Source organism: Chionomys nivalis, chromosome 3 (assembly GCF_950005125.1).
Source record: "Chionomys nivalis chromosome 3, mChiNiv1.1, whole genome shotgun sequence".
Taxonomy (NCBI): domain Eukaryota; kingdom Metazoa; phylum Chordata; class Mammalia; order Rodentia; family Cricetidae; genus Chionomys; species Chionomys nivalis.
In genome coordinates, this window is record NC_080088.1 from 113,107,749 (window position 1) to 113,124,344 (window position 16,596).

At 44.7% G+C, this 16,596-nt stretch overlaps 1 protein-coding gene across 2 annotated transcripts in view; it reads left to right on the forward strand.

Moving 5' to 3' along the window:
• Ptpn11 (protein tyrosine phosphatase non-receptor type 11) overlaps positions 1 to 16,596 on the forward strand; it is a 73,776-nt gene that overhangs the window by 17,975 nt on the left and 39,205 nt on the right. For both annotated transcript variants that reach the window (XM_057764219.1, XM_057764220.1), the window contains exons 2-5: positions 6,323 to 6,445; positions 10,553 to 10,747; positions 13,657 to 13,849; positions 15,334 to 15,450. In XM_057764219.1, coding sequence (XP_057620202.1) covers positions 6,323 to 6,445; positions 10,553 to 10,747; positions 13,657 to 13,849; positions 15,334 to 15,450 — 628 coding nt within the window. The remainder of the gene's footprint in view (positions 1 to 6,322; positions 6,446 to 10,552; positions 10,748 to 13,656; positions 13,850 to 15,333; positions 15,451 to 16,596) is intronic.

Sequence of the window (16,596 nt, forward strand, 5' to 3'; positions counted from 1 at the left end):
AAAGATCTTTCAAGCTCAGTGTTGCCTGACAACAGAGCAGCCCTGTCTCAAGACAAAACACAACTGAAAAATTACTTCTGTAGATTAAACATTTTATTGCTACATTAGTTGTTACTATTATTGTGGAGGGAGCATCTGTAATATCAGTGCTCAGCCATGTGCATGTGGAGGGTAGCACTGCTTCTCTTCCACCTTTACCTGGGTTCCAGGGACCAAACTTGGGCTGCTGAGTCATCTCACTGACTTAATTTCTAAAAATCTGATTTACCTATGTGAATGTGTCCAAAGATGAGTGAGTGCAGCATTATCATGGGTGCCCCCTCCCTCCCTCCCTCCCTCCCTCCCTCCCTCCCTCCCTCCCTCCCTCCCTCCCTCCCTCCCTCCCTCCCTCCCGCCTTCCTTTCTTTATTTCTGATAAGGTCTGGCTATGTAGCCTCGGATAGCCTGGAATGTGCTGGGACAAGGCTGATTGTACTCTGCCTTGTGAATGCCGGGATTGCACATGAGCACTACCGTGCTTGACTGTTCTTTTGATTTTTTTGAGATAGTCTTGCTGTGTTGGCTAGGTTGGCTCTGTCATTCAAAAAGATCTCCCTGCCTCAGCCTCCTGAGCACTGATATTACAGATGTGAGTAACCAAAGCAACTGCATAAACCTCTTATATCAGGGATATAACTATGGTGACACATTCATACAATAGAATATTCTGTACTCATGAAAAAATGTATTCCCACAGGAAGACCTTCAAGTTGTAGGTTAAAAGTTGGGTTCCTGCTTGTGTGTGCAGTGCTGAGTTTCTCACAGGTGACATTTATTTGTTTATTTATTTATTTATTTATTAAAAAGATTTATTTATTTATTATGTATACAGTATTCTTGGTATTCTGTCTGCAGGCCAGAAGAGGGCACCAGATCTCATTACAGATGGTTGTGAGCCACCATGTGGTTGCTGGGAATTGAACTCAGGACCTTTGGAAGAGCAGGCAGTGCTCTTAACCACTGAGCCATCTCTCCAGCCGCCTCCTTTATTTTTTATTTTTGGTTTTTCGAGACAGGGTTTCTCTGTGTAGCTTTGGAGCCTGTCCTGGAACTTACTTTGTATACCAGGCTGGCCTTGAACTCACTGAGATCCACCTGCCTCTGCCTCCCAAATGTTGGGATTAAAGGCCTGCGCCACCACTGCCCAGCTGTGACTTTAGTTTTGAGAGAGGATTTCTCACTGAATCCAGAGCCCACATAAAAGTGGAAAAACCATCTCCACAAGGTTTTGGCTAGAGTATCAAGCTCTAGGGGCTCTTCTGTCCTCACCTCTCTGGTACTAGAGTTATACAAGCCACCACACCCAACTTCTATATGGGTGCTGGGGATCTGAACTCAGAGAATCCTATGCTTGCATGGTAGGCACTTTACTGACTGAGCCATCTCCCTAGCCCTGATGTACTGGTAAAACACCCACACATCAAGGATACAAAGTCTTAAAAACAACTCTTGGGGATGGAGAGATGGTTCAGAGGTTAAGAGCACTGGCTGCTCTTCCAGAGGACTTGAGTTCAATTCCAAGCAACCACATGGTGACTTACAACCATCTGTAATGAGATCATCTGGTGCCCTCTTCTGAACATTGTATACATAATAAATAAATTCATATATATAAAAAATCAACCCCTGATGATTGTAGGCTTAAGGGTAATTTTTCAAACACTGTAAGATTTTTGTTTTTAAAATAGAAGGAAGAGGGCTGGAGAGATGGCTCAGCAGTTAAGAGCATTGCCTGCTCTTCCAAAGGTCCTGAGTTCAATTCCCAGCAACCACATGGTGGCCCACAACCATCTAGAATGAGATCTGGTGTCCTCTTCTGGCTGTCAGACATACATGCAGAAAAAAAAACATTGCATGCATAATAAATAAATAAATAAATAAATAAATAAATAAATAAATATTTAATAAAATAGAAGGAAGAGAGGACAGTGGGGACAGAGAATAGGCCAGCAGGTAAATGTTAGGCCCAGGCTAGATAACTGCACAATGAAGCGATTGCCGAACAGGAGTACTGATAGTAGGTTTTTTTTTTTTAAATATTTATTTATTTATTATGTATACAATATTCTGTCTGTGTGTATGCCCGAAGGCCAGAAGAGGGCGCCAGACCTCTTTACAGATGGTTGTGAGCCACCATGTGGTTGCTGGGAATTAAACTCAGGACCTTTGGAAGAGCAGGCAATGCTCTTAACCACTGAGCCATCTCTCCAGCCCCGATAGTAGGTCTTGACTCCAGAGAGGGAGGCTGGGATTGCTTCACTGTCTATCCAGAAGAAGCACCATTTTCCCTATTAGTGTCCTGGTAATTTGGGGTTGGAAAGAGCCTCGTGGCTAAGAGCACCTGTTGCTCTTCTAGAGGATCTGGGTTCAATTCCCAGCACCCATGTAGCAGCTTGCCACTGTCTGACTTTAGAGGATCTGATGTCCTTTTTGACTTCTGGGTACACGGTACACATTTGATACACCAGTAAAACACTCCTATATATAAAAGTATAAATAAATCTCGTAACTCTGATTGTTGTAGACTTACGGGTAATTTTCCAACACTACAAGATATCCAGCATCATGATTTAAAATAATTAAGAGTCAGCGAGATGGCTCAGTGGATAAAGGCACTTGCCCTTGGTCCTTACAACCTGAGTTCCATCCCTAGGACCTTGTGGTGGAAGGATAGAACCCACCCCAAATTGTCCTCTTACCTGCACGTGAGTGCCATGGCATGAACACACCCATACAGAAAATTAGAATCTTAGTAGAAGCAGGAAAATTCTGCAGATTACCAAAGAGCTAAAGTGAAAGTTGACAATGATGGGTAGAGCCAGGCACTGGCCTGGAACCCCAGCAAGCTGTACCCCCACCCAATGACTGATTTGAACAGAACTTTGCAACCTAAACTCTGCTTAGAAAATAAATTGGCACAGGGGGAGCAACATTGACTAAATCACACAGACACAGGCAGAGATGGTCCGTTCCTGAGAACAGGAAGGGCTGTCTCGGAAGAACATTGAACCAAAACACTTAGTGACCTGTAGGCATAGCTGGGGCAGGTGTGTGACTCCTTTTGGCGCCTTGACCACTTGTCCTCTAGACCTGTGAGAGGCAGGCATTCTGTCACCCACATCACACTGGTGAAGAGAGCAGAGGCACAAGACTGATAAGCTTGCCCAGGATGACCTTGAACTTCTGATTCTCCTGCTTCCACCTTCAAGATACATATCACTGTCTGCCACAGGGACGTCTAGGCACTATTCTAGGCAGTTCTGTGCTTTGTGAGCTACATTAACTCATCCTCCTCTCAACCCCCTGTGCCATAGGGGGTTCTTCCTGCTTCATAGATGGCTTAAGAGGGGTTAATTAACTAGCAAGGGTCATTGAGCTAGAATTTGAACCAAGACAGTCTGGCACCAGGTTTAGAGTTTTACCTTTGAAACTGTACTATCAAATGATTTTTCATCCACTGGAGGGTGCTTTTAACACTAAAACCATAAATCTGGTACTCTGATGGATTGATTCTGTCTCTGACCTGTATTATGAAATAATTTTTTAAAGTCCCCCTCCCTCTCCAGACAGGACTTTACTGTGTAGCCCTGGCTTGGTCTAGAACTCTGTAGGCTTTGAACTCTTAGAAATCTGCTTGCCTCCACCTCTTGAGTGCTAGGACTGATTTAAGTTGTGCAACACCACATCCACCTGTTTTTTGTTGTGATGAATAGAAGGTGTTCATGCCTCTCAGCTTTAGACTGCCATGCCAGAGTGAACACTTTTAGAGGTTTGCAGACGGAGTAGAAGAGACTTGGTGTGGGTAAGGCAGGAGTACTGAAGAGCTGGAAACCCACCACTAACTTGCATTTTGACTCCTGATGGGACTCTTTGAGCTCCTAGATGGGAGCCACAGTTCAGAAGCTGCAGAAAGACTTTTTGTTGTTTTGTTTTTCAAGAAAGGATTTTATCTTGGAACTCACTCTGTAGACCAGGCTGTCCTAGAACTCAGAGATCCACCTGCTTCTGCTTCTTGAATACTGGAATTAAAGGTATGGTCAGCCACTGCCTGGCCTTTTTTTTTTTCTTTTAAAAATAAGACCAAAAATTAATGGATGGCTCACATTATCATTCTGAATGCCAGAGTACTGGATGTTGGGTTAATGGGTTTCATAAACCGGGGTCATTGTGTCCCTGGGTGAAATTTTCTCTTGCTCTTTTGACCAGCTCTCAGAGGGAGAAGTAGACAGTCAACTCCTATTTTATTCTTTTTTTGTTTTTGTTTTTGTTTTTCGAGACAGGGTTTCTCTGTGGTTTTGGAGCCTGTCCTGGAACTAGCTCTTGTAGACCAGGCTGGTCTCGAACTCACAGAGATCCACCTGCCTCTGCCTCCTGAGTGCTGGGATTAAAGGTGTGTGCCACCACTGCCCGACTTCCTATTTTATTCTTTTGACTTGAGTCTTGAGCCTTTTCTCAGAAGAGGTCAAACAGAATAATGTTCTAGGCCTCTGCAACTGGTAAGATGTAGTGATGTCCATGCGGGACCGCTGTGGGTTTGTCAGTCCCAGCTTGCATGTTGTTAGAACAGAATGTGCTTATGAATTTAAAGACCAGCTCCTAAGATTGCTGCTTACTGAGGATCAGGCACTCAGTGACTAGCAGGCAACTCAGACTGCAATGGCTCTGCCTTACTCTTCACCCTTCCCAGGTTGCTGCCCAGCTGAACTGGGCATGTAGCTCAGTGGGAGAGCACGCGTGTGGTGTGTGTAGAGCCCTCAGTCCTATTCTCAGTAGCGTACAAAAAGCTTTTCTTTTTTTTTTTTTGAATGACAGGGTCTCATGTAGCTTAGGCTGTAGCTGAGGATGGCCTTCACCTCTCAAGTACTGAGATTTGGGTGTGTACCCCCACTCCCTGTTTTTTGTGGTATGGCTAATGCAGTACTGAAGTGGAACCCGCGGTCCCATGCATGCTAAGCAAGGACTCTAACATTTAATATTGACTCTTATTTTCTGGGAGTATTTAGATATTTAGAAATAACAGCCGCTAAAAACACAGGATCTTAACATTAATTCACCTAACATGAATCTTGGTGATTTGAAGTCCATAAAGGAGATCTTAAATATTTTATTTAAGTAGTGTGTGTTCGTGTGTGCATGTGCACACTCTTGGATGAGTAGGGGTGCCCTTGGAGGTCAGAAGAGGGAATCACATTCTCTGGAGCTAAGTTACAGATTGTTGTTAGCCACCATGTAGGTGCTAGAGGAAGCAAAAAGGAGAAGTTGCTGGAATTGGGGGGAAATCTTTTAAAGCAAATGCCATCCACAATGGTCACTTTTTTCTTCTAAAGGACTTTGTATTTAAAGTGCCCAGTGTGGGATCTAGAGGCACGCAGACTGCTACTTGTAACAGGTGGCACTGCCAGTTGAGTAGGGTAGTGTCTGCTGTGGGCACGGTGTGGGGGTTCAAGTACTAGGCTAGCCTTGGGCACCTAGTGACCCCTGTTTCAAAAACGGAAAAGAAAAGAGAAAAAGAAAGAAAACAATTCTGTTACTGTGATGTTTGTCAGATTTTTTTTTAAAAAAAAACAAGTATTCTATGGGGAGGCAGCTTATGTTTATTTCTGGAAATACCTTGTTCTGCTCTTATGTCTGTATATTTGTCTCTACATGTGTATTTTTTTTTTTTTTTTTTTTTTTTTGGTTTTTCGAGACAGGGTTTCTCTGTGGTTTTGGAGCCTGTCCTGGAACTAGCTCTTGTAGACCAGGCTGGTCTTGAACTCACAGAGATCCACCTGCCTCTGCCTCCCAAGTGCTGGGATTAAAGGCGTGCGCCACCACCGCCCGGCTCTACATGTGTATTAAACGTTAAGTTTGCATGGGTGTCTCCCTTTGCAGTCTGGTACCTGTGAATGTTCTGGTTCTTTAGCAGTGTGAACCTGGCTCATGTGAGCCTCTGAACCTGTCTGATTCATGAGGTAGTTTGTGTTTGTCTGGTTTCATTGCTTGCAGACAATTTCCTGATCGTATGGATGACCTTTTGGGGCAGAAAAACCCACGAGTTCTTTGTGTGAATAGCCCAGCCCTACTGGCCGTGCCCCTCTCCTACCTCCAGTACCTGCAGGATGGCAGGATCTCAGTGTTCCACCCAGGAAAAGGGACTAAGAAAAGGGGAAGGTCTGGCCTGGAAACTAGCTGTCAGCTGCTGCTCACAGGCCTCCACCATGATGGTCTGAGGGTTCTCAGCTGTGGTGGTGTGGGTGTTACTGAGGTGTCTGGTTCTCAATGTTGCTTTTCCTCCTTCTAGATGGTTTCACCCCAACATCACTGGTGTGGAGGCAGAGAATCTCCTGCTGACCAGAGGAGTCGATGGCAGTTTTTTGGCAAGGCCCAGTAAGAGTAACCCTGGAGACTTCACTCTGTCCGTTAGGTAAGTTGGAAGGTAAAGGGAGACACTCAGGATGTTTTCAGAGAAAGGGCGAGGCCACATTTGACTGCCTCACACCTTCCTGCAGAGCTTGAGGACCTGTTGCCCTGTGGAGCCACTCAGGGCATTGGCCTGCTTCTATGCTTTTTTTTTTTTTAATGATTTTATGTGTATGAATGTTCTGCTTGTATGTATGTGTGTGTGCCCTGTGTGTGCTTGGTGCCCACAGAGGCTAGAAGAGGGCATCAGATCCCCTGGATCTGGAGTAACAGATACTTGTGAGCCACCATGTGGGTCCTGGGAACTGAACCTGACTCCTTAGGAAGAACAGCCAATGCTCCTAACCGATGAACCAACTCTCCAACCCCAGTTCCCATGCCTTTTGTGGTCACCCAGAGTCACAGCCTTGGGAAGCAGTGGAAAGGTTACTGGGCTTCTGCTTACAGCAGTAACCAAGCCTACCTTGGGCAGAGATATATACCTGGAGCCTCCAGGGCTGAATCCTGCCTCCTGGGTTTTTCTTTTTGGCTATGGATTTTGTTGGGGAACGGGCTCTGTTAAGGTTGTTCACATCACTTTCCTTAGTCAAGAATGAAAATCTCGCCGGGCGGTGGTGGCGCACGCCTTTAATCCCAGCATTTGGGAGGCAGAGGCAGGTGAATCACTGTGAGTTCGAGACCAGCCTGGTCTACAAAAAAAAAAAAAAAAAAAAAAAAAAAAAGAATGAAAATCTCGGGCTGGCTCAGTGGTTAAGAGCATTGCCTGCTCTTCCAAAGGTCCTGAGTTCAATTCCCAGCAACCACATGGTGGCTCACAACCATCTGTAATGAGGTCTGGTGCCCTCTTCTGGCCTGCAGGCACACACACAAACAGAATATTGTATACATAATAAGTAAATAAATAAATATTAAAAAAAAAGAATGAAAATCTCTGTGAGGAAGTTGTAGTCCCCTTGAGTCCCTGCTCTGTCTCATTTCCATCCTCCTTTCCCAAAGGAAGCCATTGTCCAGAGTTTGCATGGATCCTCTTGATGTGTTGCATACTTGACTACCTCATGAGCTCTGTGTTCCCAGCATTTTAATCATTCCGTAGTTCATGTATCCATTGAAGTGCTGTTTGAGCTGCATGCTGGGACATCTAGCTGTTCATTGTAATGGCTACTCGGTGGTCAAACGATGCAAACATACTAACTTCTCCATTCTTCTAGTGATGGACATTGGGAGGCTTTGGTTTGTTTTAAATCCTTGGGGACAGTGTGGTGCATTCTCACAGTCCCTTTGAGCAGGCTTGGCGGAGTTTCCTAGATGATGATTTCTATATGCCTTTTCTAGCTATTTAAACTGAAGTGTATGGGTTTGATTTTATAGACATTACTTCCGCATAGGGAAGAGTAATTCATGTCCTTGAGAATTTATTTAGAATCTCACTGGGACTTAGGAAGTGCCCATCTATTTAATTAATCCATCCATCCATCCATCCATCCATCCATCCATCCATCCATCCATCTATCCATTCATTTATTTTTATTTATGACACAGGGTCTCACTAGATAGCACTGGCTGGCCTGGAACTTGATATACAGACCAGATTGGCCTTGAATTCACAGAGATTTACTTGCTTCCCTGTTAGGATTACAGGCATACTTCACACCACGCCAGATTCTTTAGCCTTTAGAAAGGGGATCTGTAGGAACTCAGCCTGAGTCTTACATGAAGAGTTGTTATTGCCGACTAGACAGTGCATGTTAGACTTCATCAGGTTTTAGATATGCTTTTTCGTTATGTGTGTGATGTGCATCTGCCACAGTCCCCTCCTCCTGCCTCAGTTCCTTCCTCCTGCCTCAGTCCCCTCCTCCTATCTCACCTCCTCCTGTCTCAGTCCCCTCCTCCTACCTCACCTCCTCCTGCCACAGCTCCTTTTCTGTGGTTCCATGGACTAGGCTTAGGTTGTCAGGCTTTCCCTGCAGAGCCAGCTAACCATCCTCAGATTTGGTTTTTCTTTTTTTTTTTTCTTTTTTTCTTTTTTTAAAGATTTATTTATTTATTATGTATACAACATTCTGCCTCGATGTATGCTCGCACACCAGAAGAGGGCGCCAGATCTCATTACAGATGGTTGTGAGCCACCATGTGGTTGCTGGGAATTGAACTCAGGACCTCTGGAAGAGCAGCCAGTGCTCTTAACCTCTGAGCCATCTCTCCAGCCCCTTGGTTTTTCTTTTTTAACATTTATTTTTATGTACTTTTTTTTTTTTTTTTTTTTGGATTTTTGAGACAGGGTTTCTCCGTAGCTTTTGGTTCCTGTCCTGGAACTAGCTCTTGTAGACCAGGCTGGCCTCGAACTCACAGAGATCCACCTGCCTCTGCCTCCCGAGTGCTGGGATTAAATGTACTTTTTTTAAACATTTATTTATTTGTGTGTGTGTGTGTGTGTGTGTGTGAAAGTGTCGTGGCATGAATGTAGTGAATGTATAGGTCGGAGGACAGCTTTGGGAGTTGGTTTTCTCCTTCTACCATGTGCGTCCTGGGAATCAAACTTGATTTGTCAGGTCAGCTTTACTAGCAAGCCCCCTTTACCCACTGGGCCCTGTTGATTTTGGTTATTGTTGGATCTTTTTGTTTTGTGTTTTTGAAACATGGTCTCATGTATCAAAGGTTGGCCTTAAACTTCTGATCCTCCTGCCTCAGCCTTGCAGGTGCTGGGTTTATAAGTGTGTATCATCATACTTTTTAGGCAATATTTATATATTTAAAAGCAAGCCTTTAAAATTTGTTACTTATTTTAAACATTGTCTTGCTCTGTAGCCCAATGTTTTCCTGTCTCAGCCTTCCAGATGTCTGGCTGATATCAATATTTGATATCAATGATAATTGATAAATATTTTGAGTTTCTATCTTTTATTTGTCTACTTTTGAAAGTCATTTTGGTACCTATTCATTTTCATTGCCTTTGGGCAAAATGATTAGGAGTGGATTTGCTGGACTACAGGGTAAGTGGGCGTTTTATATTTATATTTATTTAGGTTTTTTGAGACAGGGTTTCTGTTTGTATCTTTGACTGTCCTGGAACTAGCCCAGTAGACCAGTCTTGTCTTGAACTCAAAGAAATCTGCCTGTCTCTGCCTTTTAGGTGTTGGGATTAAAGGCATGTGCCACCACTGCCTGGCTGGGTATTTGATTTTAACCTTAGCTGTGTGTCCTTCAGTGTTTTTTTTTTTTTTTTTTTTTAAATAATCTTTTTATTTTAAATTATCAATCCCAGTTCCCCCTTGTAGTAGGAGGAATGGGCTGTGTCCCTCCGCCCAGCTAGCTTAACCCCTGAAATAATCACACAGAAACTGTATTCATTTAAACACTGCCTGGCCCATTATTTTTAGCCTCTTATTGGCTAACTCTCACATCTTGATTAACTCATCTTCATTAATGTGTATTGCCACTTGACTGTGGCTTACCGGCATGAATCTAACCAGCGTCTGTCTCAGGCAGGAGAGCCATGGCGTCTGCCTGACTTTGCTCTTCTTCCCAAAATTCTGTTCTGTCTTCCCTGCCTACCTGAGTTCCGCCCTATCAACTAGACCAAGGCATTTTCTTTAATGACCAATAAAAGCAACACAAATACAGAAGGACCTCCTATACCACCCCCCCTTCCTCTGCTCCCCCTGCCTTCTCCCCATCCCACCTTCCATCCACTCTGCAGAGAAGATAAGACCTCCCATGGGGGGTCAACAGAGTCAGTCACATCACATTGAGGCATGACCAAGGCCCTTCTCCCTGTATCTAGGCCGAGCAAGGTATCCCTCCATAGGAAATGGGCTCCAAAGAGCCAGTTCGTGTATTAGGTGCCCTTGATTGTTAAGAACAGTAATTGTTCTCATTTAACCTATCCTGTAAAATAGGCCACTTGTTCAAAATGGAAGCTACACAGGGCACAGGTGCAGACACAGTGCTGTGGGTTGGCATAGTTGAGGGGGTTCCTTGACCTTCAGTTCCTGGGATAGGGTAAATCTTTTCATTGGGTTTGTTCCATTGTTTGGGTGAAATCTACCAAATGTGAGGTCTCTTTTTCCAAGTATTGCTCTTTGACATCTCTCCTCCCAATGGACTATTTTAGAAGAAATGGAGCCGTTACCCACATCAAGATTCAGAACACTGGGGACTACTATGACCTCTATGGTGGGGAGAAGTTTGCCACCTTGGCTGAACTGGTCCAGTATTACATGGAGCATCATGGGCAGCTGAAAGAGAAGAATGGAGATGTTATTGAGCTCAAGTACCCACTGAACTGTGCAGACCCAACCTCTGAAAGGTCAGTGCCATCTTAGTGAGCACAAATCTGTACTCTAAGACTGTGTGCTGTGTGCCTGCCTTATGGAACACAGAGGATCTGTGTGACTTCAAAGGCTGGTGTCTGTCCTTTGTACTGTTAAAACATTGTTTTGTTTTGTTTTGTTTTGTTTTGTTTGTGACAGGGTCTAGTATAGTTCAAGGTGACCTGGAATTCACTGTGTAGCTGAGGATGACTGAATTCCTGATCCTCTTGCCTCTATCTCCTGAGTGCTAGGGCTACAGACATGCTTTACCATGCCTGACTTATGTGGTACTGGAGATTGAGCACAGGCTTGGCCATGCCAGGGAGGCTCACTACACACTGAGCTACAGTGTATTAAAGTAAGAATGATGGCATCAGTTTATGCAGAATGCCCTTTGCTAGCAGCAGCTGCTGTCAGTGCTCCTTACAGACTCCACAGCGCTCTTGCATTTTCCCCGAGTAGATTTAGATGTACTTGAATCGTAAGGTTTATCAACAGCCGATGATAGAGATGCTGAAACAGCAGCAGTGCTCCATGGTGGCTCAGACCAGTTGTTCAGCAGCACTACCAACAGAGGTCAGGCTAAGCCCATGGCTTTTCATCTTCTTTATAATGCGTGAGCGTGACTCTCTGCAGAGAATTGCCACTGTGTCCATTGGGAACTGTCATGTTGTGGAGCTCTTGCTGTGTGTTTGGAGTTGAGAGCTGGTACTTGCTTTATTTGCCCTGACATTGGCTTTTGACTGCAGATTCTGGGTCTGTATATCTTGTCTTTCTCCAGCTTCTGTATTATATGCTAGTAGTTTGTTTCTCTGGCTGCTATAGCCTCATGCTGTCTCCACCTCTAGTTCTGCATGTACTTTTCCAGCAGTGTGTAGCTGGTCAAGGCTTCAGGGATGAGTGTTACCCACTAGGGTGTGCTTGTTTTCTTACCTAAAGCCATGACATTCCTGTGGCTCTGTTATGATGTTTCTGTGGTCACTTAAGAGCTGGGTTGTCTCATTATCTGCCATTTGATGGCCCTAGACAGCCTGCATCAATACTCTCCAGCATAATAGTTAAAGTACGACCTTCTGGGTTCCATGTAGACATTGCTCTCTCTGCTTGTGCGAGCTCACATTCTTAGGGAAATCTCTGTCCTTGCTCCAAGATGTACATACCATTAAAGCTTGACTGATAACCCAATGTACTTGAAGAACTGGACAGCAGCTCTCGGGAGGCAGAGGCAGGTGGATCTTTGTGAGTTTGAGGCCAGCCTGGTCTACAAGAGCAAGTTCCAGGGCAGGCTCCAAAACTACAGAGAAACCCTGTCTCGAAAAACCAAAAAAGGAAAAAAAAGATCCATTCTTATGTAATGTCAACAAACACAGATTCATGATTATTTTGTCTCTTTCATAACTTGCTTATTTGTTGCTTGAGTTCAGGTCTCCTGCGGGCTGGGCTTGCCTCCTGATGGCTGTGTAGTAAAGATGACATTGAGATCCTCATTTTTTGCCTCCACTCTCCAGTGTATGATGTCTCAGTCAGGGTTTCTATTACTATGATAAACACCACGACTAAAAACAGCTTGGGGAAGAAAGGGCTTATTTCTTTTTACAGCTTATAGTTCATCATTTAGGGAAGTCAGGGCAGGAACTCAAGGCAGAACCTGAAGGCAAAAACTGATGTAGAGCCGGGCAGTGGTGGCGCACGCCTTTAATCCCAGCACTTGGGAGGCAGAGGCAGGCGGATCTCTGTGAGTTCGAGACCAGCCTGGTCTACAAGAGCTAGTTCCAGGACAGGCTCCAAAACCACAGAGAAACCCTGTCTCGAAAAACCAAAAAAAAAAAAAAAAAAAAAAAAAAAACTGATGTAGAGGCCATGAGGGAATGCTGGCTTGTCCTCTTGGTTTGCTCAGCCTCCTTTCTTATAGCACCCAGAACCACCAGCGAAAGGATGGCATGAACAACAGTGGGCTGTGCCCTCCATCATCAATATTCTATTAAGGAAATGCACCACATACCTATCTGGAAGGAGTTATTTTCTCTATTGAGACTCTCTTTCTAAGTGATTCTAGCTTGTGTGAAGTTGACAGAACACTAGTAATCACACATGAATTCTAGGCATAGGCCACCATGCCCACGCTGCTAACTTTCTTATCTTTTCACTAAATGGCTGCAACTCAACAGTTGGTTCTTTTAGGGTTAGGCACTTAAAAAAAGTCAAGTGCATTTTTAAAAGATGGGAAGTTTAAAAGAAAATAGGAAGCATTGAAGGTATTGTTGCCTGCCTGCCTGCCTGCCTGCCTGCCTGCCTGCCTTCCTTCCTTCCTTCCTTCCTTCCTTCCTTCCTTCCTTCCTTCCTTCCTTCCTTCCTTCCTTCCTTCCTTCCTTCCTTCCTTCCTTTCTTCCTTCCTTTTTTTGAGACAAAGTATCTCTGTGTAGCCCTGGTTGTCCTAGAACTCACTCTCCTCTATAGACCAGGCTGGCCTCGAACTCAGAGATCTATCTGCCTCTGTCTCCTGAGTGCTGGGATTAAAGGCATGTACCACCATCATCTGGCAAATATTGTTTTCAAATGATCCTGGGCTCCTTTTTAAATTTTAGTGGAGGCTAGGTGTGGTGGTATTGCCTGTAATCTCAGCACTCAGGAACCTGAGGCAGAAAGATCCATGACTCAAGACCAACGTGGGCCACACAGTGAGATTGTTTCAAAAAAGAAAAACAAACTTTAGTGTCATTTTAAACACATTTTTGTCATTTTTCCTATCTGTTTGGGATACAGAATCTGTCTAGTCAGACCCTCTGCCCCTTGGAGGAAGTTGTCTGTTTGGAATCTGTGTTGAGGAGTGCTGGCTCAGTGTGTTACATGAAAGAATATTGCATACCCCAGCTGAACTCAGCTTGTTTCCTTTTCAAACACTTAGGTGGTTCCATGGTCACTTGTCTGGAAAAGAAGCAGAGAAACTGCTAACGGAGAAGGGTAAGCATGGCAGCTTTCTTGTCCGAGAGAGCCAGAGCCACCCTGGAGACTTTGTTCTCTCCGTCCGCACCGGTGATGACAAAGGGGAGAGCAATGATGGCAAGTCAAAAGTGACCCACGTCATGATCCGATGTCAGGTAGAGCACCAAGGGGACTGTGGGTCTGGTGCAGTGGCATCTTGGGGGCGGGAGGGATGACTGACTTCTGCTGAGAGAACACTAGACACCCACATTTTGAGATTATCTTATCTTTGTTTACTTGCTCATGGCCGTCTCTCCTGTGTTTGTCTCATCGTTTTGAAGCGCTGTTACTTTTGTTGTTGTTTTTTCTTTTTTTGTTATGTTTTTGTTGGCTTTTTTTTTGTTTGTTTTTGGTTTTGGTTTTTTGAGACAGGATTTCTTTGTGTAGCCCTCCCTCCTGGAGCTTACTCTGTAGACTGGCCTGTAATTCACAGAGATCTGCCTGCCTCTGCCCAGTTGTTTTTGTTTTTCTGAGATAGAATCTCTCTGTGTATCCCTGGCTGTTCTGAAATTCACTATTATGGTTAGCCAGGCTTGGAACCTACAGATCTCTGCCTACCTTTGGTTCCCTAGTGCTACCACCTTGCCCAATTTTCCCTTCTAGTTTTTCTTTTGTGTCCACCTCTGCACATGTTCAGTGCACACTGGCTGTCCTAAGAAGTGTCACAGGCGGTTGACATTGTCTGTGGACACCCCCTGGGGTCAACAGTCTTCAGCATCCTGTCTATCTAAACATGTGCAGGCTTTCTTGTCCCATTTAGCTTCTCAGCTGTGTATGTGACATTCATGAGCACTGATGCCACGCTAGGCATTTTGAAGAGTCTGGAGGTGATGGGAAATGTCCTGCAGCCCGTGGAGCTTTCATTTGATTTCGATTTAATTAACTTTTGTATCATTTCTTGTCTTTGATGATGGGATGAAACCTAGCACCTGTTCCACCACTGAGTATCCCCAGCACTCTGCCCCAATCTCCTCATCAGTGCTGTTGCTTCTTTTCCTTCACAGTGCTATGGGCATTGGGAGTCAGTCTCTGGGCTTCAATTTATAGTGTTTAGTTTTTTGCAGTCAGGCTCATTAAGTGTACCCATCACCTTGTAACACTTCAGATGTTCTCTTGGCCAATCTCCAGTGCATGTAACCCTGTCCACTGTTGTCATCATGCTGCGGATTGGGGTTCCTGAGCCTGTCACCATACAGAGAGGGTCTGTGTGTCACCGGTGGCTTCTCCTGCACCCAAGTCCTTCATAGCCACCGTTTGGTCTCTTGTCACTCTGTATTGGATTTTTTTTTTTTTTTTTTTTTGGGATCTACACATAAATGAGGTGGCACATGTTCCTTTCAGCACTTGGCTTATTTGATTTATTGGGAGGATCTCTTGCCTCACCCAGTTGTCACCAATGACAAGACTTTCTTCTCAAGGCCCAGTGCGGCTCCACTGTGATGACACGGATATGATACATGTGTGTCTTGTTCTCATCATGCCCTCTAGACAGACATGTGGCTTGGTTTTACAAGTGTACAGGTTAAGTGTCACTAAGAACACAGTGGCTTCAGGAGAGTGGGAAGACAGTAATGAACACCATCTGTTTTGGTTTTGAAAGGAACTGAAATACGACGTTGGTGGAGGAGAGCGCTTTGACTCTTTGACAGACTTGGTGGAGCATTATAAGAAGAATCCCATGGTGGAGACTCTGGGTACCGTCCTGCAGCTCAAGCAGGTTAGGAAACTGAAGCTGCTTCTACTAGGAGAATGTTAGCATGGAGTCTCTCACATGTGTATACCAGTCAGCACCCCATCTCCGTGACAAGATGCATGAGGACTGGTTAATAGGGGCAGGAGCTAAAGGAGTCAGCCCACAGTCACTTGGCCCTGCTGCTTTGGGCATCTGGTGACACCTTTACCATGGTGGGAGCACATGGGGATTGTTTACCACATGGCTGAGAAACAGACAGGAAGGGCCCTGATCTGCTTCAGTGACCTGCCCCTGACTGTCTTCCCTAGTCTTCTAGGTAGACCCTACCTTCTAAAGGTTCTGCTACCTCCCAGTAGCACCTAGGGTTGGGATCAAACCTTCAACACGTGGTCCGTTGGATGATACTCAAGATCCATAGTGTAATGCAGAAGTAGATAGAATATCAGCAGCTCCTCATACTGTACCCGTCTTCAGTCGTGGCTGGGCATGCAATCTCACAAATCACCTCCTTTAGTATCTGGAAACATCTAGATGCTGTGTCATTTCCACATCTGTGAAAGACCTCATAGAGTGAACCCAAGGCACACCACACTTGAACTCTGGCATATATGACCTGCCTTCTTTCAGAGGTTTTTGTTTTTTTCCTTCAGTCCTGGGGAATCAAACCTTAGGGATTTGCATGCTAGGCAAGTGCTCACCACTGAAGTACATCCCAGCACCCACATGTGTAGACTTTATTTTGTCCTTTACTTTTGACAAATAGTCTTGCCATGTAACCCTGCTAGTCTCGTGACCTTCCTGCCTCCATGCTGGGATTATACATATGTACTATTGTGCCCTTTAAAAGAAATCTTCAGTGGCTGGAGAGATAGCTCAGCGGTTGGAAGCATTGGTTGCTCTTCCATAGGACGCTGGTTCAATTCCTAGCACCCACCTGGCAGCTCACAGCAGTGTATAACTCCAGTTTCTAGTGATTCTCTTTCCCACAGACATGCAAGCCAAACACCAATGAACATTAAAAAACCAAAACAAAACCAGAAGTGTTCACTGCAAATTACTGGTAGTTCCCTTTGGGGCACATACTTTCTCACCTTTGAGTCTTCGCTGTTTCACTTTTTTTTAATACAACTTTTTATTGATTCTTTGTGAATTTCACATTATGCACCCCAA